General features: G+C 39.6%; 2 protein-coding genes across 3 annotated transcripts in view; both read left to right on the top strand.

Moving 5' to 3' along the window:
* The window catches only part of ttc28 (tetratricopeptide repeat domain 28), a 92,766-nt gene extending 84,878 nt beyond the window's left edge, over positions 1 to 7,888 (top strand). The window contains exons 27-35 of one of the 2 annotated variants that reach the window (XM_029444846.1): positions 329 to 453; positions 1,790 to 1,867; positions 1,964 to 2,123; positions 2,317 to 2,393; positions 3,452 to 3,475; positions 3,693 to 3,822; positions 4,739 to 4,846; positions 4,930 to 5,569; positions 6,031 to 7,888. In XM_029444846.1, the coding sequence (XP_029300706.1) occupies positions 329 to 453; positions 1,790 to 1,867; positions 1,964 to 2,123; positions 2,317 to 2,393; positions 3,452 to 3,475; positions 3,693 to 3,822; positions 4,739 to 4,846; positions 4,930 to 5,569; positions 6,031 to 7,147 (2,459 nt within the window). In that variant the 3' untranslated portion in view covers positions 7,148 to 7,888. The remainder of the gene's footprint in view (positions 1 to 328; positions 454 to 1,789; positions 1,868 to 1,963; positions 2,124 to 2,316; positions 2,394 to 3,451; positions 3,476 to 3,692; positions 3,823 to 4,738; positions 4,847 to 4,929; positions 5,570 to 6,030) is intronic. The other variant, XM_029444848.1, reaches the window with a different exon arrangement.
* An 898-nt stretch (positions 7,889 to 8,786) lies between these two features.
* On the top strand, positions 8,787 to 24,662 carry pitpnb (phosphatidylinositol transfer protein, beta). The gene is made up of 12 exons (XM_029444856.1): positions 8,787 to 8,842; positions 13,736 to 13,766; positions 14,890 to 15,035; positions 16,240 to 16,331; positions 16,485 to 16,492; positions 17,407 to 17,481; positions 17,983 to 18,066; positions 19,890 to 19,967; positions 20,057 to 20,161; positions 20,509 to 20,631; positions 20,928 to 21,014; positions 21,788 to 24,662. The coding sequence occupies exons 1-11, from the start codon at positions 8,823 to 8,825 to the stop codon at positions 20,973 to 20,975; spliced, it is 810 nt and encodes a 269-aa protein (XP_029300716.1). The 5' UTR covers positions 8,787 to 8,822; the 3' UTR covers positions 20,976 to 21,014; positions 21,788 to 24,662.
* The last annotated feature ends 514 nt before the right edge of the window (positions 24,663 to 25,176 follow it).

Below are 25,176 nucleotides of genomic sequence, written 5' to 3'. Positions count from 1 at the left end.
TTGTATTGTACATTTTCTATTCTATATTTAAAATTGAATTCCTTGTATGTAAAAACATATTTGGCCTATACCTATTCTGATTCTGAGAATCTGATACCAAGACATTCTTCGTTTGTAATTGGTGTGGTGCTTCACTGACAGTAGATGTGGCTTACTCCACCCCAAATCCCCTCCCACCTCTCTTCACTTCTTTGCAGAGGGGAGCTCAAACTGTGTGCAACATTACTCTTTTAAGGCTTTCATGTATTGCTGAGCAAAGACACTGAAATTATTATATACTCGTGTTTAAATGTCTTTAATTTCTCCGTGTGTGTGTGTCTTCTTTCAGGGTACATGCTGATTGGCAGTGATGTGAAGCTGAACAGCCCCATGTCGCTGGTTGGACAAGCCCTGGCAGAGATCCTTCAGTACCCAGAGAGGGCCAGGGACGCCCTCAGAGTGCTGTTACACCTGGTGAGACACCTTCACACTTCTAGTGTCACTGTTTGCATTAGTCTGGAGCCACCATCATAATTCATTTAACACCCCAGAGTCATATCAGCTCTACGAGTGGACAGCCAACTCTCCATCAGCACTTGTTAATACCAGAGGTGGAATGTAACTAAAGCGAAAATTTGAGATATATATATAGTTAAGTTCAGGTACACTTTCCTGAATATACTTGCATTGTAACATATTGAATGCAGTACTTTTAATTGTAACACTGAATGTAATATTTTACAAAGACTCCATATCATAGTCATGTCCATCACTACACTTCATCCCCTCTCCCAGTTTCATGATCTACAGTCACCAGAAATTGCTTTTCTCAGCACGTTGTCTTCCCTCGGTCCTGCTGCTGGATCTGATGCATCCCTTTCCTACTGAGAAGAAACGATACTTTTATCTTAAATCAATACAAATCCTGTGCAGTTAACACCCATCCTCTTCCATTTATGTGCCTCTCAAAGTCTCTTATTAGCTCCACATTTACTCAAAGTAACATTTGCTCAGGTCAAACCATATCACTAACCTCTCTTACTTTATAAATGTCAAGAATAAATAAATACCACAAGAAACAAGCAACTACTTACTTTTTATTTTGTGCACATTTTGCTTGAATCGCACACACACCATGAGGGGCAACAACTAATTGTGATAGCTCAATTTGCACGTAAGGACATCTTTCAACTTGTTGCTTTGTTTTATTATTGACTCACTAAATACAAGCAGAAAACCAACATACAAATCTAAACCAACCCTTTTCCAATGCACCCCTCAAACAATATCTTTCCTAACTTCCCTACACTCTACTTTTATCTTACAGCACATGCAACATGCAATGTTAATGACAGAAGGTTTAGTTTAAATGTTTAGTTTTCCCTTCCTTGTTCTGTTCTTCTCTTCTCCCTCCCCCCCCCCTTTTTTTAATAGTGGCCTTAAGTACTTTTCCACTGTCGCCCACAGCTAACTTTCAACTCAATCTTTTCTATTGCTGAAGTGATTCATTCTTTCTGACTTGGTGTATTTAAAGCGATCCAGTTTGTTCATGAATACAATTCTTTTGACCACATATTGAAAAAAAGATCTTTTTATCTTTGAAGATACTCTGTTGAAGTTATGCAAATCTCCCAGTGTGCATGATTGTGGTGTGAGTGGAATGGTATATTAATGTGGATCATCTTTCTTTCTTATGCCAAAGCAAAGAACGACGGACTATTGATTTGTTGATCGATGATGAGATGTGCAAACCTCAGTTAAACAGCAGGCAGGAGTCCAGTGTTTGAGCTGCGTCTCTTTCTCTCGACAGGTTGAGAAGTCTTTGCAGCGCATTCAGAGTGGTCAGTGTAACCCGATGTACACATCGCAACAAAGTGTCGAGAATAAGGTCTGTGTGTTGCTCTTTCTGTCTCTTTATTCTTTAAATGTCAGCCTCTGTGGCTCCTCTACTAATGTTCCATGTGTCCGCTCTCCTCTGGGGAAGGTGGGTGGGGTGCCCGGGTGGCAGGCCCTCCTGTCTGCGGTGGGTTTCCGGTTGGACTTGTCTTGCAGCGGCGCTGGTTTTCCTGCAGCTGTTTTCTTCCCCACCTCAGACCCCGGGGATCGGCTTCAACAGTGCAGCGCCACTCTACAGTCACTGCTCGGTAACACAGCTTTTACATTATTCAAAAGGTCTTTCTTGTCAATCACACTGATGTAATAACCACCTGCTAAGTCCGTCAGGATCCAGGATCCAGGATTCAGACTGTATTTTCATAAAGCATGTACTTCCAAATTCCATGATGAGAATGTGTAATCTCTGCTTGAAGGTGTAATCTACCTGCTGTCCATCCTCAGGTCTCACTCCTCCAGCTCTGCAGGCTCTCTGTAAACTGGTCACAGTGTCTGAGGCCGGAGAGCAGCTCATTCACAAGGTACTGTTGTGTAGTAGGAACAGTTATTCATACCATTGGTGGACAAAGTACTCAGATTATTTACTCAAGTGAAAGTACTAATTCAACAACATAAAACTACTCCACTACATTTGCTATTTAGGTACAAGTATTATCAGCTAAATGTACTTAAAGTGTCTTCAGTAAAAATGTTATCATTAGTTTTTTTAATGTCAAATTGTACAAACAAACAAAATGAAAGATATTCAACAAAATACATGTAACTTAAAATAGTACTTAAGTACAAAACATGAGTAAATAAACTTGGTTAGTTTCCACCTCTGGTTCATGTCGACGTCTTCTCATCTCAGTTGTGCATCAAAACATTCCTTTATAGATACCTGGTACTTTCTCCTAAATGATGTTGTCGGTGCCGTTTACAGTCTGTGTTGTCTGCAGGTATTCCTTTCAGGCTGCATACAGCCCCAACACCTTCACCAGTTATGTAGGGAAGCTTGTATGTAGCTTGAGAGGCGACCTCGGGGCAAAGAAAGTCGGTAAAGCATTGGCCTCCACTCGCTGCTGCTCTTTAAGTTTATTGCTGTGAGTGCACGGTGATAATTGAAGGTTACTCAAAAGAGTATATAAAAATGTTCATCAAGTCAGAGCTACTCTCATGCAGACTTTGGCAGCTGGACAATAAGATGACGATGTCCAGAGAGGTTGAAAAGCAACCTAAAGTTATAAAAGTGAAGTGGACATTAACCCTGATGGAAGTTACTCCCCTTGAATGAGTGTCTGCATCTGACATAGCCATGGGGATGTCCTGTACTGATTTGCTTAAAGACATAACTTTGGGTCATACTATTAGAACATTATTAAAAGGATTCATCACGACTCACTTTGCTGTATTTATTTGTTGGTTACAAGGACCTAGTTACGTCCCTCTTTGCTAGTCGTGGCCCCGTGTATACCATATGGGTATCATCAGGTATCATCATCCATGCATGACTAAGTGTGCAGTGACTCAAACCCAACAGTTACGCAGGAATAAACCACTAAAGTTCTGTTTCCTCTTCTCTCATACCCACCTCACAAAGGCGGTTAAAAGCATGGTGGGAATGGTAAGTGTTTCATGAAGACTTTGAGTTCAAAGAAAGTGTGAGAGCGGTCAAAGCAGGCACACAAAGATAACTTAGTGTTTTATTTGAAAGATGTGAGCGCTACATCTTTCTAGCTTTAATTACAATCGTCAACTTGTTTTTTGGTTGTAGCAAAACAAGACAAACTTACTGTAGAGTCACATTTCAAAACTAATGATATTTGCTTTCCTCTCCAAAGCTTCACCAGGTGCTGGTTCAGTTGCAGTCGGGCGACAAAGACCAAGACTTCTCCCTAGCTCCCATTCAAGTGTCGATAAGTGTGCAGCTCTGGAGGCTTCCAGGCTGCCACGAGTTCCTGGCTGCGCTCGGTGAGTCTTCCTTAGAATAAACCAAGTTTTACTTATATTTGAACATATGACTAAGTGCTACAAACAGCTCCGACTTGATTACAATACATTTATGAATTTCATAATGACTAAATGAGTATAATTAATGTAATGTTATTGTTGCATAGGATAAAATGTGTCTCCGATTCTTTACTTAAGTAAAAGAAGCATTACCACACTGTAAACATATTCCATTACAAGTCCTGCAAGTAAATGTACAGAAGTATCATCAGCAAACTGTATCAAGAGATACTCGTATGCAGATTGGCCCATTAAAGAGTTTTATTTATATATACACAACATCTGGTAACACTTTCTAATTGGGCATACTTCATGAAAGGCTTTATTTCTGGTTACCGCATCATTTAATAATACTTAATAGTCATTATGTAGGACAATTTTTGTGTAACCAGGTTGAAACGCCGGTGAACGCCCTCCTTCAACATTACTCACTTTGTCTTTGAAGCCTTTTTAATGAGGATGACTCCAATAGATATTACAACTACGTTTCTGCTGGAAGAATCCTGCAGGACATCTGGACCAAAATAAATGTTAATTATGATTTATAATTTCACTGCATTCTTAATCACTTATAAATGCTACAGTGTTGACATTAGCCTTTATTAGAAAGGTGTATGCAGGATTTTAATAAGGATCTTATTAACATACTCTGTAAATGCATCATATTTTTTTTATTATAAAAACTTAATCTCTAAAGTCCCCACTTATTGTAGTTCTCATATACGTAGTATAAAGTGGAGTAAGAAACACAATATCGTCTCTTTGAAATGAAATGTACAGGAGTTAGAAGTCTAAATTAGCATAAACTAGAAAGTAGAAGTACCTCAAGTATAGCACGTTAGTAAATGTAGTGAATGTTGCATGCTGTCTCTCTCAGGTTTTGATCTTTGTGAGGTGGGTCAGGAAGAGGTCGTGCTGAAGACTGGAAAGCAGGCCAGCAGGCGCATCATGCATTTTGCCCTTCAGTCTCTTCTGGCACTCTTTGGTGAGAATAGTGCAGAACTTTTCTCGTTTTTTAAAAACTAAATCTTTGTCTCTGTTCTAATCTAACACCTCTCTCTTTTTTAGACTCCACAGAGCTTCCCAAGCGACTGAGCATGGACAGTTCCTCCTCCCTGGAGTCTCTGTCGTCCTCCCAGTCGGCCTCCCAGCCTCACTCGTTACCCCTCTCCTTCGGGTGCTACCCACCTCAGCCCTCCTTCTTACCCCCGGTCTGCCCCGACAACCTCTCCTGCGACGCCATCTCAGTCTACAGCCTCAGCTCCCTCGCCTCATCCCTCAGTTTCCTGTCTCGACCTGAGCCCGCAGGAAGTGACCTCATCAGCCAGCGCTCACATCAGCAGGACCTGGACAGACCTCGCGGTGGAGGTGGCCTCTACGGCTCGCACCGCCACTCAGGCGGCATGTCAAGAGGTCGACTGACAAATCACGGAGGAGGAATGTCAGGAGAAGGGGAGGACGAGGAGTATGAGGGTTTCTCCATTATAAGCAGTGAGCCGCTAGGACGAGGGAGGAGGGAATGTGACACGCTGCCTCTGCCTGCGGGACACAGACACGGCAGAGGCGGTGCTGGGAGAGGGTTGGCCGGGGGTCATGGGTACCCTATTACAATTTCCTCCAAGGGAAGCATCAGCACACCTACATCTCCGATTAAAGCTCCGCCGCTGCCACTGAAAGTTCCTAACAGCCCCAAGCCCAAGCAGGAAATGTAAGTTGAATGTTAGAAAGAAAGACGTGGTCCTTTCTAAAATGCACTGACCGGAGATGCAAAGTGGGACGACAATGTCAGTGAGTTAAATGCAACCTGTTTCCAATAGAAATCCACTTGTATTAAGAATTGTACAGGAATGATGGTCTGTATCTTTAAACAAGAACAAGGGAAGTCTCTGCACCAGAATCCACATTTTTCCACTCTTTCATGTTTATTCAAGCCTTGACATGATTGTATTTTATAAGAAGAAATTGACCTGGACTCTTGTCTTGGATGCATGAAATAACGCCTCCTCTCTCACAACTGTGTATCTTTCTGATATTTTATACAGTTTAACAAATAGTAATGTAACAGTTACAAAAGCTACTTGTCATAGCATGTATAGTTAAGCTCATTTGCCACTATTGTTCCTAGATGGGTTCATTTCAATGTAACTATAATATTCTTTTTTTTCCTAGCTCACCTCCTCAGGGGAAAGGGAAAGGAAAGGTTAGCAGCTCTGAGTCGGACCAGTCGAGTACTGAGACCGACAGCACGGTGAAGTCCCAAGAGGAGAGGATGGGGCCTGCAGGACAGCTCGATCCCCAGGAACTGGCCCAGAAGATTCTGGAGGAGACCCAGAGCCACATGCAGGCTGTGGAGAGTCTGCAGAAGGCAAACATCAGGGGGAAGACACTGAGGGCGCCTGAGGGGAGAGAAGAGGCACATGCCAGGCAGCCTTCACTGTCGACTCCCACAACTCCAACTTTGACTCCTACTGGAGGAGCACGAGGCTTTCAGCCCTCTGAGACCAGTGCATTTAGCAGACCACCCAGCAGAGCAAGTCTAAAGGCTTGCTCCTCTCCTATTTCCCTCTCAAGTCAGCTTTCACCCCTCTCCACTTCTGTTTCAACACCTCCCCCAACTCGGCCTAAACCACGATCCCGCTCCTCATCGCTGCAGAAAATCAGCTCCGGCTACAACAGCCCAGCTCATTCCTCTCCTTCTTTATCTCTCTCTGTGAAAGAACAAGGTTTACCTTTCCCCGCCATTTCCCCAGATGTGCATGTACAGGCTCAGCTCAAGCAGAAATACCCTACCTCACCTTACACTACCCACATCTCACCTTCCCACTCTCCTGCTGACAGTGCCCCATCGCCAGCCCTTTCCTATTCCTCCACAGGATCCGTTTCAGCATCCTCCAGCCCTGCAAACACCCCCGAACTCAACCAGACAAAGCGGGATAATAAAGTCCAAGCGATTCATAATTTAAAAACATTCTGGGCCAACGCTGGCCAGAAACACGAGGGTCCCTGCCCTGCCAATTTACTCCGAGGTGGGAATAAAAAAATGAGTACAGTTCAGAAAGATGTTTTAGGTTTGCTTAATCTCTCACCTAGACATGAGTCTGTCAGCAAAGATCTAGAGGGATCTGAGGATCATAACACTGGCGACAGACCAAATGGTCAACAAAAGCTGGAGGCTAAACCTCCTCCACCTCCATCGTCTAACTCTAAAGGAGGCATCAAACTTCCCTCTGGGAACGGCTACAAGTTTCTCTCACCTGGACATTTTTTTCCATCCTCCAAATGTTGAGAGTTTGGATATTTTCCACGGTGAACCCAGAGCCAGAGGACCAATCTTCTGTTTCATTTTTGGTGTTTGTGCTTTGACAGAAGCTATCCATTTATCAGCTAAATACTACCACATTTTTATCAATACCTGCTGAAGACTGGGATAAAAAATACTGTTTCATACTGACAGTGATTTTACACGTCACTACTTTTTTGTGAAGGGATGTTCATGTTTTGAATGTGATGACTGTGCCTTCTTCTGGAGAGAGCTGGAAGGACAAAATGACTCTTAGAGAAGTGTTGAGTCTTTGGCTTTAATTGTGTTTTCATGACTAGAGAGCATGTGTCTCAATGCCTCCATGTACTGTACTCACAGTCTGTTGACTGAATGCCTGAGAAAAGGAGAACATTTTATGTGGACCTAAATGCTCGCTATATTTGTGTAAGTTGACTTGAATTTGATTTTGATTTATTGTGTAATAATTATTGTTAAATGTCATTATCGATGCTTATGGTTGTCATTTATTTTGTAAAGTAAACTGTGTTTTCCAGTCATTATTATACATTTTATAAAGACAATTAAAGGAAGACGAAAGGAAAACATTTTGATATTTTTTATGGAGATTTGATTTATGTGTGATTGTCAGCATGGTACCTCTTGCTGTTCAGTGTGTTAGTCACTTTATAATGTACAAGTTTGCAGCGGTGCCAGACTTCTATTTAGAAATATCTCAAGAAGTGGACAAATAAAAATGTTCCTTTCTTTGTTTTGCTTTCATGACATAGCTCGATTCTCTTTTCACTTACAATAAACTTGAAACAGTAAATCCTAGATTAGATAATAGTATCATATTAATAGGTAATATTATCTAAATTCTGCCAAATCTCACTCTAATCCAGTGGTGGAAAGTCATTTAATACATTTGATCAAGTACTGTACCTAAAGACAATTTTGAGGTATTTGTATTTCACTTACTTGATTCTCCGTCACTACTTTTCAGAGGAAAAAGATTTTACTTTTTTCTCGACTACATATATTGAATTGCTATATTACAATCAAAGTAAGCAACAGTTTCTATGTTAATTATCTATACTCTATAACCTAAATCACTTAATTATGCCTCTAAATCCAAATAAAATTCAGATATTTTACTTAAGTAAAAGTGGCAAAATCACTGTAGAAATGTTCTGTAATAAGTCTTGCATTGAGAATCCTACTTAAGTAAAAGTATTAACATCAAAACATACTTAGAGTACCAAAAGTAAAAAATATTTTATGCAGAATATACATATACTGTATATTATATAATTGAATTATAATTATTGATACATTAATGTGTTTGTATATGTATAAAGTAGCATGAAATGGAAATACTCAAGTAAAGTACAAGTACCTCAAAGTTGTAATTATGTACAGTACTTGAGTAAGTGTGCTTAGTTATATTCCGCCAAAACTACAGCTTAAATTCACAATTCAATTATGGAATAAGTGTTTTTATAGTGACTAATTATATAAATGTCAGTAAATCATACTGTTAATATGTAGAAAACATGTTTAATACATACACTGGTCAGTATATGAGACAGTGGTGTGGATTTTTCAGCCAATCAGATTTATCCTGGAGGGCGGTACGAACTTGTTGATAATTCTATCTGGTGTTCAGTCCCAGTGCGCAGGCGCAACCCGGGTGACGAAGATGGTGCTCATCAAGGAATAGTGAGTCTGAAGTGTTTTTTTTAAAACGTATTTTGGTACATTTAGAGGCACATTTTCATCCAACTGAAAGCTTATTACAGTGAAGTAAACATGTGTGTATCGTTTAGAGGTCTCATTTGCGGGATTTTGCACTCACGTAGCCCGTAAAAAGCCAGCTTTGAGCAGGGTGGATCAGGACGTGGATAACGGGACACACACCGGTCTTTTTTAGGCGTTGCTAGCGCAAGCTAACGTTAGCCACTGAGTTGTAACAGCAGAGGGGATAATTAGCTTCTTAATGAAAATGAGTTACGTAAAAAGGCTACAAACACAAACGATCTGCTCATCCAGTTCGTCAACATGACTTTGATGGTTGGATATATCATCAACATTAACTTAGCTCGCCAGTTAGCAGCCTGTTATATCTGTGAAGTGCCGTTAATGTTAAGCTTTGGTCCCGTGAGTGACAGATTAAGGTTCCTTCTCCGTCGGATTTACCATTAACGTAATGCTAGCTGTGGCTAAGTTAGCCGTAGCAACCGGCTAGCTGCTAGCATGACAATTTTCTGACAACATAGCTCATTTATAAAGCATACATCTAACATTAGCTAACTGTTAGGTTGGTGTATGAGACATAACCGTGGCGTTAACAAAGAATTCGGCAGGAATTATGCTCCAATATTGGCCCATTTCACATAGCAGTTGTACCCTTCAAGCTAGCTTGAGGTTAAGGAACTACTTTGCTGTTAGTTTGTTGGCGCTAGCATTACAGAGTTAGTCCGTTAACTGGGCGGCTAATACTAACATAAACTTAATCTTTAATGCAATATGTATTGTATTGGAACTGAGGTGGCTGTTTGTATCCACTTATTTTCTCTGCAACGCTAACTAGCTGTGGCTAACCTGTATCCGCTCCAGATAACGGTACCTGTTGTAGTGATGGTTGTTATTAAGAAAGCCTTGGTTATCACACTACCTGGTGTTTCCCTGTGCAGTAGTTCCAATTTATATCACAGGAGTAAAAAATTGGTTTAACACTACGTGCTTTACAAACCGATGGATGTAGCAACGTTTAACTGAGGTGTTATTTGCATAACATGCTTTATAAGACATATTTGTCTGAAAAAATATGTGGCTAGCTTTAACAGGCATGGTGTGTTTGTAATTGTAATAATAACTTGCATATCACGTTTATTACAGTTACAAAGTGCTCTAACAAATTACGAGAGACAGTAATGCAACTATACAGTATAAAGTAATACCAGATAAATGAGACAAAATAACAACAAATTATATTGGTCAAGAGATATGTAGTTATACAAATCAGTTGAATGCCAGTTGTTTTTTAAAAGGTGCGTTTTTAACTGATGTAGTATAGCTTACCCATAATCTGCTCTCTAATCAGATCGGGAACAATATATTTTCTCTCTTTCGCACAATATAATCAATAAGAAAACATGGTCTTATGAAATCATGTCCTTACTTTTTCCAACTATGTTTTGAATTAAATTGTATCGCAGACATCTTGTGTAAAAGGAGCTTATTGTATACAGAAGATATAATTGTAAATGGGAAACATGTTGATCAGTTCTCCTAACCTGGAACAAGAGCTGGGCTTTGGAAAATGTGTAGGCCTATATTTTGAAGAGCTCATTACAAAGTAAATTCATTATTAGTGTTTCTTTCTGCACTGATATATAAGTGAATAATCAAAGGCACCTGGGAGAAGGTTACAGTATGTATAATATGGTCTATTGGAAATGGCAATGTGCTTAACCTACTTACCTGTACTGTAACATTCACCACTTACATAATGATGTACAGTAAGAGTGAGTTGTTATCACTGTTGTGAAATTCAACTTTGGTCATGATTGACAGACAAACATTGCGCTGTATAAATATGTGCTTTAGGTCGGCTAGTTATAATATATTTGAATTTACACTAAATTATCTCCCCGCAATGTTTTTGATTGAGTTCATTTATGGTTGCACTAACAATACTTTTTATTATGAATTAATCTACCAATTTCTTTCTCGATTATTTGTTTGATAATCGACCATTCTAATTTTCTAAAAAGCCTAAAATAAATTAATGAAATTGCTTGTTTTGTCTCACCAACAATCCAGAACCCAAATATTTTGAGATTACTATCACTCATGGACACAAATGAAAATGTTTGACATTGAAAATGACTCGAAAGATAAACGTATCAAAATGGTTGGCCATTAATTTTCTGTTGTTTGATCAATTCATCATTATACCGCTAGATAAATGTGGTGGTTGTTGTAGTTCTCTCAGTCCTAGTAAAGAGAAATCAAACGGCTCAATATTCAAACTTTTATGACGAGTGATTCCCTCCTCTGTGTGTAAGCTTCACAGTACCTATGAAGTCTGCAAAGGCACATAGAGGACTAGACTGGATATTACATAACTACAGCTTACCTGGACAACAAGGCCTCTTGAACTGTGACTGGTCAGCTTTTGTCGAATAGTTTTGCCCTTTTATAATCCAAGAAAGCTATTTCCATTGCAAACCCTCTTTCTGCTTCAGTTGCTCTGTATCACAAAGTGAGTGTTAGTGAGTTTAAACACAGTTCATTTGTATATAATGAATACATGACACTGAATATAAGACAACACAACACAAACTGGTTGTTTCCCATCGCAGCTCTTTGTTCGCCGTCACTCTGCATGGCTTCTGAAAAATAAATAAAACTACAAAAGTAAAAGAAAAAAACCTTCACAGAATCATTTCACTTCTTCATGCAAGAAAGATCAGTAATCGTATGGCATTTTTCTTTCACTGGCAATGTTGTTATGCATGTTTTTCCTAGCACGACACAATTAATTTCTTAACAGTCAATAATCAGTAACTAATTAATCATTACCACACTTGTAAACTGCAGAGAATGGATGCTTTATGGTATACATAACCAGTATTCATAAAGGTTTTCATGTTTATTTTGAAGTACTCTTTGTGAAGCGCATACAATATATCCATGTGGTGGTTAATTAATTTTTCTTGAAGAAAGATAAAGGTGGTGAATGTATGAACTGGGAGATACGGGTTTCAGGATGTTTTGTTAGCACAACAAACTTCTCTTTTCAGCATTGATTATCAGCAGATTATTTTCTTGTCCGCTTAAGTAATCATTTAGTTTATACAATGTCTGAAAATAGGAAAAAATGTATGTCACAATTTCTCTAACAAACAGTCCTAAACCAAATGACGGACGTCAAAAACAAAACTGACAATAAAGAAGCGATACAATTATAACCCAAACAATTCACCTGTTTTATCAAAAACGTTTTTATAGTATATTCTGTATTTTATATTTTCTTAGTATTAGTACATTGTATAATAGCTCAAGTTGTTTACATTATAGATCCTTTGGTTAAGGGACTTTCTACCCTGAATTGAGCGTGTCAGACTGTATGTTTTAAGCCTGTGCACTTCTTTGTGCAAATCTTTGCACAAGATTCTATGAATTGTGAGAGGATGAGGAGTTGCCTGGAAGGGCAGGAAACAACAGGGGAGAAAGTCCCGTTTACTACGTGTCCACTTAGTGATTCCATAATAAGATTTAATATCCAAATATCGGCTATGAATAATTAATCCCTGGTTATGCTGCTTTTTGAGCTGCTGCTCTATCCTTGTATGTTTGTAACTTTAAAAGTAATTGACTTGCATGTCAATGATTCAAGCATGTTGTGTTAAGAAAATAGTGCTTGTTTTTCCTTTCCTTCATTAAATAATTGGACAGACAGTATAACATTCATTGTGACCAACCACAACTAATTAAAAGCACGACAATGTAGTATTGTAATATGTCATATTGTCATGCAATACAACAGAAAACATTTTTATTGAACTTTTTCGTGCTGGATTTTTGGCAGAAATCCTTATTAGTTATATTATTATCAGTCTGAACTTCGGCTTTCTTCTGAACCTGGGGCATACACATTTAATGAGACTTTGACTTTATTGAGGCCATAAAATTGTAAATTTTCATGGCCGCTTTTGCACTCATGATGTGTAGACTGTAGCATAGCTACCGTAAACACGTGCATAGACTCACTTCGAAACCCAACCCGGCACGAGCACATCCCAAACGGTCACTGCACTAGTTCAATGTCATGGTTTTAGAAAACCGTTGTTACATTACAGGTCATTTAGCAGACACTCTTATCCAGAGTGACTTACAGTAAACTAACTACAGGGACAGTCCCCCTGGAGCAACTCAGGGTTAAGTACCTTGCTCAGGGGCACAATGGTGGCAGCTCTGGTATTGAACTCACAACCTTCTGGCGTTCTGTTTGGAAGGCGTATCACCAGGCCACTTCGTATTTTCATTTTCTTTATTTGTATGTCTTATCTATATGTACACGGCTTTTCTTAATGTCTTACTTAAATTGTGGTCAGCATGTAAGAATAATCATTGTTGCTTTATATTTAGGGTGCAGCTACAACAATATGTTGTCTCCACATGACATACTTTTGAGGACTAAAGCAGAGATTAAACATGCAGGCTGGGAGACAGATTTTCATCTTTTAGCACAGGGCCAGTTCATTTTTTCCCCAAAGATGGTCAGAGCAGATACAAGTTTATCCACAGCTTCATGCTTTTGTTAGGTCACTCAGGTGCCATTCATGCATTCAAAGATTGTGATGTTAGTGTTTTAGTGCTCAATCATTTGTACTAACATTAAGAAAAGAATCACTGGAATATTTAACAGCTTAATTTAACTTTGAGAGTAAAAATGGACCACTAACTTGTGCCCAGACTCAACCATGGACTGTTTCAAATCCTTACATTTAAGCATCTTCTCCAGTATTTTACCCTTCTATTTTAACTTGTTTGTTTCTCTTTCCATTTCCTGCCCCACCTCTCCCTTGTTTTCCCCTCTTGCAGCCGTGTAGTGTTGCCAGTCTCTGTGGAAGAGGTGAGTAATCATTACCTCCAGACCCTCTTTTAATATAAGGAGTTATTTTGAGAAAATATTCTTTTGAATCCAGCGTTCCCTACACGCAATACTGTTGATTGCAGCTACAGCATGTTGGAATAGTCATTTTCTTTGTATTTATTTTTCTCCTCAACACAGACTGCTCATCCAACTCAGACTTTTTCGCCTGGGGAACATACCAAGACAAAATAGCCTTTGTTAGAGAGCACTGGTATTGGTGTGACAGGCTGGTGGTGGTGTTTGCAGAGAGAGCGAGACTGGAGTGTGAGCTCAGCCTTTAAAACTACAATCTCTCTGTCATCTTGCTCTTAATTTGAACCACTTTTTTTGTGCTTAGTTTTATTTTTTTGTTCCAATTGTGCTCTTGTCAAAACTAGACAAAGTTTGGTTCAGTGAGCCCAGTCCCCAGTCTGATATCCAGTGACATCATACTTTTAATTGGCCCTATTTCACAGCCTTCTCTATATGGGGAAAAATATTTCTCATAAAATGTAAATGCTCTTAACTGCTAACTGCCAACCACAGTCTGTTTTAGTTTTTATAATGGGTTTTCTAGAGAATCAGCACAACCCTATAACATAAATAGTTCGAGCAGAAACGTCCTGACAAAAGCGGTTAATATTCCAACTCGAGCCTTCGAGGCCTAATGAGGTCACAAAGTTTTTGAAATGTTATGTAGGATTTCTTTCATATAAGATTCTAGAAAAACATGTATGTTGCTTTGTGAGGTCAGCCACAGGTTGATGAAAGGATGTTTTGAAGCCTTTACAGCTCATTGTTGTTTTAAAAGATGCAGAAATACTGGATCATAGGACAATTAAGCTCCTGAACAAATACTTCAACATAGCCTTTCTAGAGCCTAATATGCCATATAAAATATATTTAAAGAAAGAAGTCTGAGCTTTTTGAGTAAATGCAGTCTAGGAATTTTCTTTGCAGCATCTAGTGGCTGATGGTGGTACTGTATCCCTGAAGCACCTGCCCTGGCTTCAGGGACATGCTGTCTTTGCCTGTTTCAGCAATAATCACAGGATTTGTCCTTGTACTTTTAAGGCTGTAAATTCACTCTGTGTCTTTTTTTGTTTGTTCCCATTTCTCACAGTATCAAGTAGGGCAGCTGTTCTCTGTGGCTGAGGCCAGCAAGAATGAGACAGGAGGTGGAGAAGGCATCGAGGTGCTGAAGAATGAACCGTATGAGAAGGATGGGGAGAAGGGACAATACACACATAAAATATACCATCTAAAGAGGCAAGTCTTTGAAATAAGATTGGCTTTTAACTAAACGTGAGGTTAAAACATGTCTGCTTTTCTGTCTGACCTTAAACAGAAAATCATATAATAACACAACATGTTCATAGGGTGGACAGAGTAATTGCGCCACCTTTGAAAAGAGAGACTTTAACTCACAGTGCGGCTAAACTGAATATTGTTTTGCAGAATCTGGAAGCTTTAAAGAAACTTACATGCAGCCGTGGAAATTAGTGGCTGCAATTAAAAGCTCAGTGATGGGGATGGAGAGACAGGTGAACATCTGCAGCCTCAATATTTACCCCAGAATTGAGGTAGCACCTTCTTGACAGACATTAACTGGTACCTAGAAATATGTATTATTTATAAATGGCAACTTCACAAGGTGGACATTCATGGCATTGTTATCACCTTTTGGCCAACGCCCCGAACAAGTAACCTAAGTAGATAAGTCACATAAAAGCTTAAGCGCTGCCGATGGAAACATGATCTGAATTTCTGCCTCCATCTTGACGTGTTTGTTTGGATTGCAGGAAACAGACAGTTCCTATTGCCAGCTGTTAAATCTGATGGTAGAACTGTGTTGGGAGCTGTCTGTGGGGAGTCATTAGATGGTGATTACTACTCTGCATGCCAAAATAAGCGGCCAATTTGCTGCACCAGTTTTACTGTGTAGTAGATTCATGCATCATGTTCTCCATATTTCAAGATGATGACTAACTCAAGAGTCGTTTCATGAAATCAAACGCCTTTCAGGGCCTCGCACCAATCTAGAGAAAGCGTGCATCATTATGGGGAGAAAGGGCACTTGGTGCAAAGTAGATCCCCTCTTCATCCCTCAAAAATCTTAAGGACTTCTTCCTTAATCAAAGGTTTAATAACCCAACTACTTACAGAATTTCTACAAGAACTAAAGGTGTCCTCTTATTTTGTCCCTCCTGTATTTGGTGACTGGTTCTTTGATACTGCAGGAAATCGCTGTTGGGAGTTTTTTGGACACAAGCTCAACAAAAAGGACAATTCATTACAAGTAGAATCGTAGAATTAATAAAAGGTTTTTGATTTAAACCTGACGTTGCTAAATTGTAATCTAATCTATAACCATGCAAGCCAAAGGGGCAAACTAAAGACCTATGGCTGTTTTATTTCTCTTGAGAGGATCGTAGTCTTGATTGTCCGACTGCTTCTTTTTCTCCCACTGCAGTAAAGTCCCAGGTTATGTGAAGATGATTGCACCAGAGGGAGCGTTAGTTTTTCACGAAAAGGCTTGGAACGCCTACCCGTACTGTCGCACAAGTAAGTTCATGTGTTTCACTCCAGAGTGCTAGATGATGAGCATGAAAGGTCATAGTTGCATGAAATCATGGCTTCACTTAATAAATGTGTGCACTTTTGATACTGATGATCTTTTTCTGTCTTTTTCGCTTTCCCCCCCTCCCTCCTCTGCAGTTGTGACGGTGAGTTGTTGTTCTGACTTTTAAATCTGGTGTTTGGTGCTGTAGTGACTACTCGCAGGGCTGGCAGGTGTGTTTTTGGTTAGCTTGCCCGTTCGCCCTGCGGGATGAGTACTATGTAGTACGAGCCAGTCTCAGCAGCTCTCTGAGCTTCTTTCTATTTTCTCTGTTCTGGGCCGTTTCCTACCCCTGGCATTTAGTTAATTATTTCATTCAATAAATAGTTATTAAAGACGGGACAACATGTGACACACAATTTATTGGAGGGACATATTTTGCCATGGAGTCATGCGTGACTGTCTGCAAACCAGTCCTCTTTTGTGGAGAAGTGTATATCCCCACAGAAGATGTTACATGAAAGTAGATGCCGTAACACAGCTAATGAGTTACAATAGTGTCCTCCATTTTGGACCATCCGACTCTCTGTTCCCTCAAAGTTCAGCACCGTCGAGATGTCTTTGCTTTTAGTGCAAATTTGCATGTCAAAGTTCAAAAGGACAATCAGACACAGAAAGACCCTGAGAGCTAAAATCAGTGAACAAAATACATTAATTTCACAACTGGGCCTTTTTTAGGTTGAGATTTCTGACCCCAATAACATATACATGGATAATACTGGATGTATGCAGCAAACTTTCACCGATATTGAATACACTGTCTGTCTATTGCTGTACATTACCTGCACGCTAACCTTCTGTTGCCAGGCGTTTTAAAATAGATCTGAGCTGAGCAGCATCACTAGTGTTGCTTCACTATAACTGCTGATTGGTTGATTGGATTTGGCTGTAGGGTTTAAGCACATCTCTCAGAATCCTCCATTCATGGTGTTCTCTGTGCCCTTTGCACGGGCTGGGATCAGTTGCACTTCATTCAGTGTAGCAGGTTGATACAAATGTGTGTTTTCTCTTCCTTTTCAGAACGAGTACATGAAGGACGACTTTATGATAAAGATCGAGACGTGGCACAAACCTGACATGGGAACAATAGAAAATGTAAGTGAGCAAGAAGACGCAGTGGAAGCATCTTATTGCACTTCCATCAAGTCCGGGGGCTCGTGAGAACAGGATCAAAAATGAAGAATAGGTCAAAATTGAAGCAGCAGAGGCCGAGATATCCTGACCCACATGAGTCGCAGCCCCAAAACACTAGATCCTACATTTCCCATAATGCAACATGAAAGCATCTTTCATTAGACCCTCCATGCCTGATAAACTTTCAAACAGTTTTCCCCCAGTTTATAACGCAGGCTTTCTGTTATACATTTGAAATCTCCAAGCCCAAGCAGAAATATTGCGCCCCTATAAGAAGAAAAAACATCATAATAGGTTGATTCATATGAGAAGAGAAAAAGGTTGAAGTCCCAGTGCACTTGTGTGGTTTTTAATTTGAATCTCAGACAGATTTGAATAAGTCCTTCGGGGAGAAACAAAGTTTCCCATGTTGCATGTGTGCTGAGTTGAGATTGACTTGGTTGTGTTTCTCTTTGTGTTCAGGTCCATGACCTGGACGAGCAGACATGGAGGACCGTGGAGGTGTCTCCCATAGATATTGCAAACAAAGAAGAAGTAGCCCATGGGGTGAGTTTTTTTTATTTCAAAACACTAAACATTTTTGAGAGAAACCAGAAAGCACACAGCCTGATGAGCAAGTGTTGGAAACTGATTTACTGCAGGATGTCTCCACCCTGAGGAAGACTGTGCACATACAGAATGACTTAAAGTGTCAAAGGAGCCATGCAGCCCCTTCTTTCATTTAGGCCATCATCAATCAACAGGAGTGTCAGCAATCCGGGACTCGATAATGGATATTCTCATTAATTGCCGACATAATATCGTTTGATTCACGGAAATGTTTGTTGCCCGTCACTCCACTTACCGTAGCTTTAAAGTCTTCCATTTCCACTTATTCAGACAGCTGTCTCCCTGAGCTGAAAACCAGTCCATTAAGACATGAATCAGTCAATGTCTCCAATGCATTGCAGCTTTACAAGGCAGCTTTCTAGCTGTGAATCTGAAAACGTCCCAGTATTCCAGTAAAATGACCATGACGGCTGGTCACATTTCCCAGCAGCTGGTTAAATATTCACTGTCTATGGAACAGCTCTACGGCGAGCATTATCTATTCATTTATCTTTTATATGACATATAATCTGTGTCCAAGCAACTTAAAAAGGCACTGTTTCTAAGGCGTTGTACAGTATTGTGGAAATAGCATGATAATCCCGTTGGACTGCATTTATTAAGCTATAGGAAATGTTGGGTCTTTGGCAAATGAATGGAAAAGAGACATTAAAAGTCTTGACACGCATTATTAAATGGCACGAGACCGCCGATAAATGAAACTTTCAGCCGTCTTTTAAAACCTCTTATCGGTCCATAAAGCCATTTTCATTCAGGTGGGTCACAGCGTTTCTTACTCTACCTCATGTACAATAATGACTTAAGTGGATCAGTGTTGAGGCCCAGGCTTAATCTTAATGTCCATCTGCCCCAGGTATCCTACACTCGCTTCCAACAGACCTAATGGATTTAAAATAGCACAGTGAGCCTTGAGCTTTGGGGCGAGGGGTTGGAGGGTTGTGGGGGGGGGGCTTTGCAGTAAAAATACAATCTTACAGTTGATGGTTCTTCCTCTTCTTGGACAGAAACCTAATTACAGTCTAAAGTTGTATTTTATTTGTCCCATTAAGATCAAATATCTCTTTTACAAGAGCCAGAAACGGCACTAACACAGTTCCAATTAACATAAAAGTGCAGATTTGAGTAACATTTGAAATGATCAGATAAAACATGTGCACACATTTTCAGGGTTACTATGTTTCAAAGATCAGTTTGTAGATTGTTCGATGCAGTAGGTGCAGAAAATGTAAAACCTTCTTCTTGTTTGTAGACCTTGATGTTTGACCTTTCCTGTGCAGAATGATGCATGTGCAGAGTTTGACACCACAAGGCCGGTCTCACATTCATCTGTTTAAAGGGAGAACGTTTCTCTGTGCTCACCTTCTGCAGTAAACATGTCTTTTAGTCCTCGAAGATGAACACAATGTATTTTGGTGAGAAACTGAATGTAAACAAGTTTTACAGACAAATTCTAAATCATCAAATTAGAGGAATTTGTTTAAACATCTTTCCTTCACAAGACTTCTGAGAAAAACAAGCATGTCATGTTTAACCTCCTACATGCTCCATAGATTCAGAATAATTCATTCTAAAGCTCTAATATGACTCGTTTATGTCTTTACTTGGTTCTGAGCACATTTGCTTGTGTCAACAAACGGAAACAAATAAGATGTTGATGCCTTGACCTCTTGACACAGTGCGACTCGCAGCACAGTGTGTTTCAGGTACAATCTGTTCCTTGCAGCATCTTAATGTTTTGTCGCCCTCTGTTCTCTTCTCAGGACTATAAGCCAGAAGAAGATCCTACTCTTTTCCACTCCGCCAAGACAGACAGAGGACCTCTCGGCCCTGAATGGAAGGTACCTGACGTAGCTTCAGAAAGCAGATACACTTCATGATGTTCTCTCGTCACAGCTGTGATACTGAAATGTGTTTTCTTCCTTCACAGAATGAGCTGAAGACAGATTGTCCATACATGTGTGCGTACAAACTGGTCACGGTCAAGTTCAGATGGTGGGGTCTGCAGACCAAAGTGGAAAACTTCATCCACAGGGTAAAACTTCATATAAATATATTCACATGCGATGATTGGAATACGTATTTATGGATTGTTTGTTTTTATTGGTACAAAAACATTTTCAGTGTGCCAACGAAAGCGTTGTTTCAGTTTTGGACAGCAGAGGGAGACAAAGCAAGCAAGCATCGCTCAGTTCAGGGAAGAGATTTCTAAAAGAATAAAAGGAAAGGTTTACCAGGTGTAACATTTAAATATAAAAACAAGACAAGACACTAGAGTCCCCCACTTGAATCCTGCCTGTCATTCGTCTCTAACCTTCCTATTGGACGTGCAGAATATCAGTTGTTTTACTTTTACATTCTAACTTCTTTATCCTTCCACAGCAAGAAAAGCGTATTTTCACCAACTTCCACCGCCAGCTGTTCTGCTGGATTGACAGATGGGTGGGTTTGACCATGGAGGACATCAGGCGGATGGAAGAAGAGACCCAAAAAGAGCTTGAGGAGGTAATTAACTCAGACTTATACTGGACCATCTTCTTCCTGGTGTGGGGATTGATGTTGAAGGCAGGTGTAAAGAATGCAGTAAAAGTATTTCAACATTAACTGGACTTCAGTAGAGTTGCATTAATCTTTTACACGTTTACAGATATTCTTAAAGTCGAGGAGCTCACGCATGAATTAAAGTTGTGAATGATATAATGCTACAAAAGATGATTGTTCTGTTTGGACCAGACTGCTGGAGACGACACAACACACTTACTCTCCCTGATTTAACCCTTTACCCCTGAATTTCACATCAGATGCGTCAGAAGGGAGATGTGCGAGGCACCTCTGCAACAGACGAGTAGAGGCCCGTCGCTGTAGGTCAAACACTAGAGGCAGGCTGAGTAAGTCTCATCACAGGAGCGGTGGTGGCGCTGCATGGATCATTCTCCACCCTTTTCTTAATACTGCTCTCTGGCTGCTATCATAACTTTTATGTTTTTTCTATACTTTTTTTTTTTTTAGTAAACATAGAACTAACTGTTTCTCACCTAATTCATTCATAAAAATGATACTGATGGAAAAACAGTTTATACAGTAACAGATCATTAATCATCTCAAAGTCAACAATAATTAATTTTTCCCAATATTTATATAAGAATTTATCAACGTGTAGATTTAGTGAAAAAGTAATTATCTCCATACTTTGATTATTAGTCACAATATCTATTCAGTCAGTCTTTGTTGGAGGTTCTGTCTGTAGCTGCTGTCTAACTTACTTCTTACTCATCTCTTTTTTTCAGTCCCGTTAATGTATTTCAGATCTTTTGTGCTTGACATCTTATCAGCCCTGTGTCGTCTTCCCATCCTAATCTTCTGTTTTCATCTCATTCGAGCCGTTTTCCTCCGGCTTGCCATTCATTAACTCAACATGTGTTATTCCACTCACATTTTAACATTCTCTTACAGCTCGATCGCTCGTCTTGAACGAATCACTCTCTGTTTTCAATTTGTTTTCCTCCTTATGTGATAATGAAAATAACCTTGCTGAAATAGTTTTGTTTTTAAATGTTAGCTGATTTCCCTGCATGTGCATGGCTTATTGCTATTAGATTTAAACGTCTCTGTCGTCTTTTATCACCCAACTGAACACAAAACCTCTCTCTCCGTCTCCCAGCTGCGTAATACAGGTCCGATTCGAGGCACCAGTGCTGCTCATGAGCAATGAGGCAAATCAACCAAACCCTGTCATGATGATGTCATCAGAGACACGTCCACCACGATGAAGAAGTGGCCCTGACGTCGCCTCTTCTTTTCCTGTCTCACATGATTCATTGGGGGGTTTGAGAAGATTGGTTAACAGTACTGTACAGATTCTACCCCAATCACAAGCCTCCTGTTCACAACAGAAAACATGGTTTTGCATACATATAAAAAGAAAAAAAAACTCTTTGCACAGAACGTAAATTGCCTGATATGTAATTGTTAGTTGATTATTACAATGGGCTTTGTTTTTATTCAGGTGTGTAAACCGTGACTCAGAAAGTCAAGCCTTTTAAATAAATTAGAATGTTGTTTTTAGGTATACAGGTTCCCACAAAAATTGGTATAAGATGACTTTAGCAGGTATTGGACCATTTATCTCCTCACCTTCCCTTGTATTATACCTGTCTGTCTCTACTTTTAATCCTTGTCTCTCCCCTCAATATTGTCTATATTCTTGTCCAGGTAAAATTATGTTTAGATCTCCTCCCCTCCTTGTCTCACTGTCCCCTCTGTCTGGCAGTTGGTTGGGAATACTGATGTTTTTTCTTTATTTTTATAGTTTTTAATTTGAAGGCGTTTATGGTTCAAAGCAAATTTTAATGCTCATGCATGATGGATAATTCTCTGCTATTGTTTTCCCCGCACATGCACACATTTCAACATGCACACCAGCCCTCCTCCTGCTCCTCCATCACAAGTGCATGTGGACAACAGCAACTCCTCGCTAAACTGTCATTGCATGTGTACTGTCGCTGCAATGCAGCTGCGCTCAAGTGGATTGTTTGTTTTGATTAGAGAGAGAGAGTCTGTACAATACACCCGTGTGTTAGTGTGTGCATCTGTGTGCTTGTTTGTGTTATCAACTGCCTTCGCTCTTAAAGGACTGTCACTCTTGAGATGGATAATGTTCAGCTTAATATCAAGGCTTCTGCGTGGTGTCGGCACACGGCTGTCCTCTCACTCCAGCACCAGCTTGTTGAACTCTCCTCCATGCAGCTGTCGCTGCATGTCCTTTCTCCTCGGCTAGGACTTTATCTGGACGGCCCCCACAAGCCTCCACATTTCATTTTTTTTCTTTTTTTTTTAACTGAAACAAATGGGAGTTTGTGCGTCACATCGTGCATGAATCAAGGGAGTTAAAAAAATTAAAATTAAAAAGAAGAAAGAACTTTCTCAGACTGCCGTTTTCGCTCTCACCTGACAGCAAATAGGTCCAGGCAGATGTTGTTTAAGTTGCAGTTGTGGATTGACGAGCATTCTGCGTGTATAGTTTTTATTTTCACAATTTTTAAAAGAGTTTCATCTACCTTTACTCCAAGAAAGTATGAGGTCAGTTTTGACTTTTCTTGACTGTTTCTAGTTAAGGAGAAAATCCCTTTTGTTAAAAAAAAAAAAGAGAGAATTTGACCCTTACAGTTTAGATCGATGTCGGGTGATGTAGTACAAGCCTTGATCTGAAAACAGGTGGCATCATTATCCTGCTCTCTTTCCTGCATCACTATGTTTTTTTAGTTTTTTTTAGGCTGCATTGACTCGAGTCGTTTATCACAGCGAGAGCTCACTTCAGTCGTCTTTATTTTGAGCATAATGCAGATCCTGTTTGGGCTCTAGGTAAAATATTTGTGATGTTTTATATGATCATGATGTAGCTTAGTGCAGATATACAGCTGTGATCGAGACTTTGTATCGATCAGGTATGAGTGTCTCTTAGGTTTTGTCGTAACCTATCTGTGCGTGGTGTATGTTGGACGGGTAAAAAGAGAGTTATAAGTGTACTTTATAATAGGCCCATTATAGAAATGGACAAACTGTACATACAAACACAGACTTGAATGGAATATTCACAGCTACTCAGCGGTGTCAGGTGTATCATTCAATACTGCTAACTTAAAGTAAGTTATAATGTTGTCAGAGCAGGTAATGTCAGCTCTGTGGACAGTGTGCTGTGTGTGTAAAGTGGAGCAAACTGTCCACGTGTTGTTGCTCGCACCATGGTTCACCCATACCTCATCCATGCTTGTGAATGTACAGCTAGGAGACAGATGTGTCAAAATATGCAGGATGTTTCTGAACTGCAGGAACACTGACATGTTTCACACCTGTACAAGCATGACATGGAGCCATTATATCATCAATACACGAGGAGAGATTCACTAAAAAACAACTACAGATTTGGATCTGCATGCTCAATACTGTTTTCTTTCTTTTTTTTATTCTTTGTTTTCCTTTCTTTTGTCTTGTCGTGTTTGATCAAGACATCAGTGCTTTTGAGAAGCTCTTGAACTGCATCAGACAAGAAGGGAAATCCTTTCAAAGGGCGGCTTCTCCTCCGAATCAAACTAGATTCAGCTGGACCTCAGATTACGGATGGGGAGTGAAAAGCCTGACTGAGTTTGATGATGACGGGAGTCGCCCTGTAGGGTAGAATAGGCTGCGTGATGTACAGTTTTGTAGCATTACCAGTTATGCCAGCCAGGGTATGACTGTGAGGGGAGGGATAGAAGCATAGGGAACAGATGGAGTCCAAAAAACTGTTTTCTCTATTGTAATCATAAATAAGCACTTGCAAAATCTACTGTTTTTTTCTGTTTTCTTTTTTTTGAAAGACAAAGATTCACAATGTACTCAATTTTCTCTTTTCTGATAAGGCAACATTCAGGGGAATTAGTAGTGAATGTAATACAATTGGTTACTTTTTGTTTCTTTTTTTACAGCTTTCAGGCTGTCAGAAGGTCTAGACAATGGAACATAACAGAATATCTAATAAATTTGAACAAATAAGAGAATCAATGTGCTGTTTCTGGTTCTTTGTGTTAGGAACGTGTCTCTCAAAGTGAGTATTTCCTTTTTTAATCTCTTCCCCACACTCACTCGATGTATAAAAATTGCTTTAGTGAGGACAAATAATTTTCAGAAATATGCAAATGTTTCCTGATGCTAAAATAAGAATCGCACAGAAGCGAATATTCTGGGATAAAATAGAAAACTGCATTACCGGTACTTCTAGCAGTTCAGTAGAAAACATTAGACTTTTACAATACACATTAAAAAGTAAAGGCAAGAAAAACATTTCACCCTACTTTACTAATAACATGCTATTCTTATCACACGTTTTTATTTGTACATTCAATTATTTTAAAATGTGTGTACTTTTCAGTTCTTCAACTGATAAATAAATTTACCCTTTCTAACAGATTTTTCAATAGTTAAAATGCAATAATATAATATACTTTTTTGAGGTATTTGTACTTTACCTTAGTATTTCCATTTTATGCTAGTTTTATACAGTCTTATACACTA

Source organism: Cottoperca gobio, chromosome 12 (genome assembly GCF_900634415.1).
Source record: "Cottoperca gobio chromosome 12, fCotGob3.1, whole genome shotgun sequence".
NCBI lineage: Eukaryota > Metazoa > Chordata > Actinopteri > Perciformes > Bovichtidae > Cottoperca > Cottoperca gobio.
This window is presented reverse-complemented; position numbering and strand designations above follow the sequence as displayed.

Excerpts from the sequence above, each read along its gene's own strand:
- pitpnb (XM_029444856.1), top strand. The coding sequence starts at position 8,823 with ATGGTGCTCATCAAGGAATA. Across the intron at positions 17,482-17,982 it reads ACATGGGAACAATAGAAAAT|GTCCATGACCTGGACGAGCA; the intron begins GTAAGTGAGCAA and ends CTTTGTGTTCAG. Across the intron at positions 18,067-19,889 it reads AAGAAGAAGTAGCCCATGGG|GACTATAAGCCAGAAGAAGA; the intron begins GTGAGTTTTTTT and ends TTCTCTTCTCAG.